The sequence below is a fragment of the Octodon degus genome, unplaced genomic scaffold (assembly GCF_000260255.1).
Source record: "Octodon degus isolate 3935 unplaced genomic scaffold, OctDeg1.0 scaffold00007, whole genome shotgun sequence".
In the NCBI taxonomy this organism is placed as follows: domain Eukaryota; kingdom Metazoa; phylum Chordata; class Mammalia; order Rodentia; family Octodontidae; genus Octodon; species Octodon degus.
Window position 1 is genome coordinate 1,513,677 of NW_004524583.1, and position 1,776 is coordinate 1,515,452.

General features: G+C 37.7%; 1 protein-coding gene across 1 annotated transcript in view; it reads right to left on the bottom strand.

The window, feature by feature from the left end:
* Positions 1-422: 422 nt before the first annotated feature.
* The window catches only part of Plcxd2 (phosphatidylinositol specific phospholipase C X domain containing 2), a 43,530-nt gene continuing 42,176 nt past the window's right edge, over positions 423-1,776 (bottom strand). Inside the window, exon 4 of the mRNA XM_004624705.2 lies at positions 423-724. Coding sequence (XP_004624762.1) covers positions 565-724 — 160 coding nt within the window. The 3' untranslated portion in view covers positions 423-564. The remainder of the gene's footprint in view (positions 725-1,776) is intronic.

Consider the following 1,776-nt stretch of genomic DNA (forward strand, 5'->3'; position numbering starts at 1 on the left):
TGGCTGAAACACCGTGGTGATAAAAATGTTTCACTCAAGAGTCAAGCGTCAGACAAGAGGCAGTGACATCCAATGGTCTGAGAGAGATTTGGGGCGAAGCCCTTCCTGTGCAGACCCCCAGATTAAAGTCAGAGGTACCAGGCAAGGCAGTCCACAACTGCAACAAGCCATTCTTTTGACCAGGGATGCCTCTCTAGTTCAGCAATGCCATGGCTCAAACTTGAGACCCTGGAAGACAGTAGGGAACTAGGCCAATCAGAGGAAGCTCTATCCTCCAGTGCAACTTGGAGAACTGACTTTCATGTTCCATTCTCCATCACATAAAACATGCTTTCTTCCCTTGGACTTAAAAAAGGTTTTTGTTTTTTTAAAGTCTCATTTGGGAAAAATGCAATTAAAAGCCCTGTAATTTTATCCAACTGGCCCTGCGAGGAAGGAAAAGAAAAAGCCCTTATCCTCCTTATTCACTTCACCATCAGTGACTAGGGGCCATCCTAACAGGAAACCCTTCAGAACTCTACCCTGAATCAACAACTTCAACATTAAGTTAAACAAAAAACTAAATCAACATTTAGCCAATGATCTGTCCTCTTGTAGAAGGTCATTCAACTCAATAACAGTTGTGGCAAAGTCCACCAGGTCCACGAAGTCAGACGTGATGATGTTGACACCCATGGCTCCAGGTTTCTGAATTTTCACCCAGTCCAGGATTGCAGGAAGATTTCTACACAGAAAAGAGTTTGGGGGCGGGGAGAATAGTTTAGGAATCCTCTAGAAATAGAAATTTAACATTTCCATCAATATGCTAAAAGTATGACAATAAATGCACAAGCCTCCAGGATTAGTGACTGTAAGCATTACACCTTCACCTATTCTGTCAGTTTGATGGGAAAGGAGGCTACTCCCCCCAGGTTTCAAAGTTAACCATGTCAGCAGAAGCTTGAAACATTACACCCAAGAATCTAGTAAGTTATAGGTGCCTTGATTTTTTTTAAATGCAAAATTTCAAACATATAATAACATGAAGAGAATTTCACAATAAGTAAAATTCTACCACTTGAGTCTACCATTATTGTTTGGCTATTCAGTATTGGCTTGCCACACGTCTACCATCAGCTCATCTCTACATCCCATCAATCCATCTTATATTTTGAAACATTCTGATATCCCCTATATAATTCAGCATCCATGTAACCATCAGCCATATATCATGCATACGATATTTATTTTCAGTTCGTTTTTACTTTGCAATAAGATTACATTCAATAAAATGCATACCTCTTAAGTGTATACTTGGTGATAGGTGTTAAATATATACAAATAATATAAATACTCATCAAGGTATAGAACATTTCCAACTTCCCAGAAAGTTCTGGCAGGCACTTCCCCAAACAATTGCTCCCATGTTCTCCCAGAGGCAACATCTGTACTGATATTTTTCCTACCATATTCAATTTTTTAATTTCATGTTAACAATTAAGTATGTATTGTTTGTGTGTGAGCCTTCTTTCATTCTGGACAATGGTTCTGAAATTTACCCATGTGGTTGCATGTATACCTATATCTTTTTCCTTTTCTTTTTAAATACTGCCTAGTATATCACTGTATGGATATAACTATCATTATTCTTTTAATGAATATATGGGCTGCTTCCAATTTTGCTTATTTCTGGTTAAACTGTGATGGTCATTCTATGAGTCTTCATGGACACTTGTCTCAATTTTTCTTAGTTAAATACAAAGTAATCAAGTTTACATTAAGTTTTTTTTTTTTTTT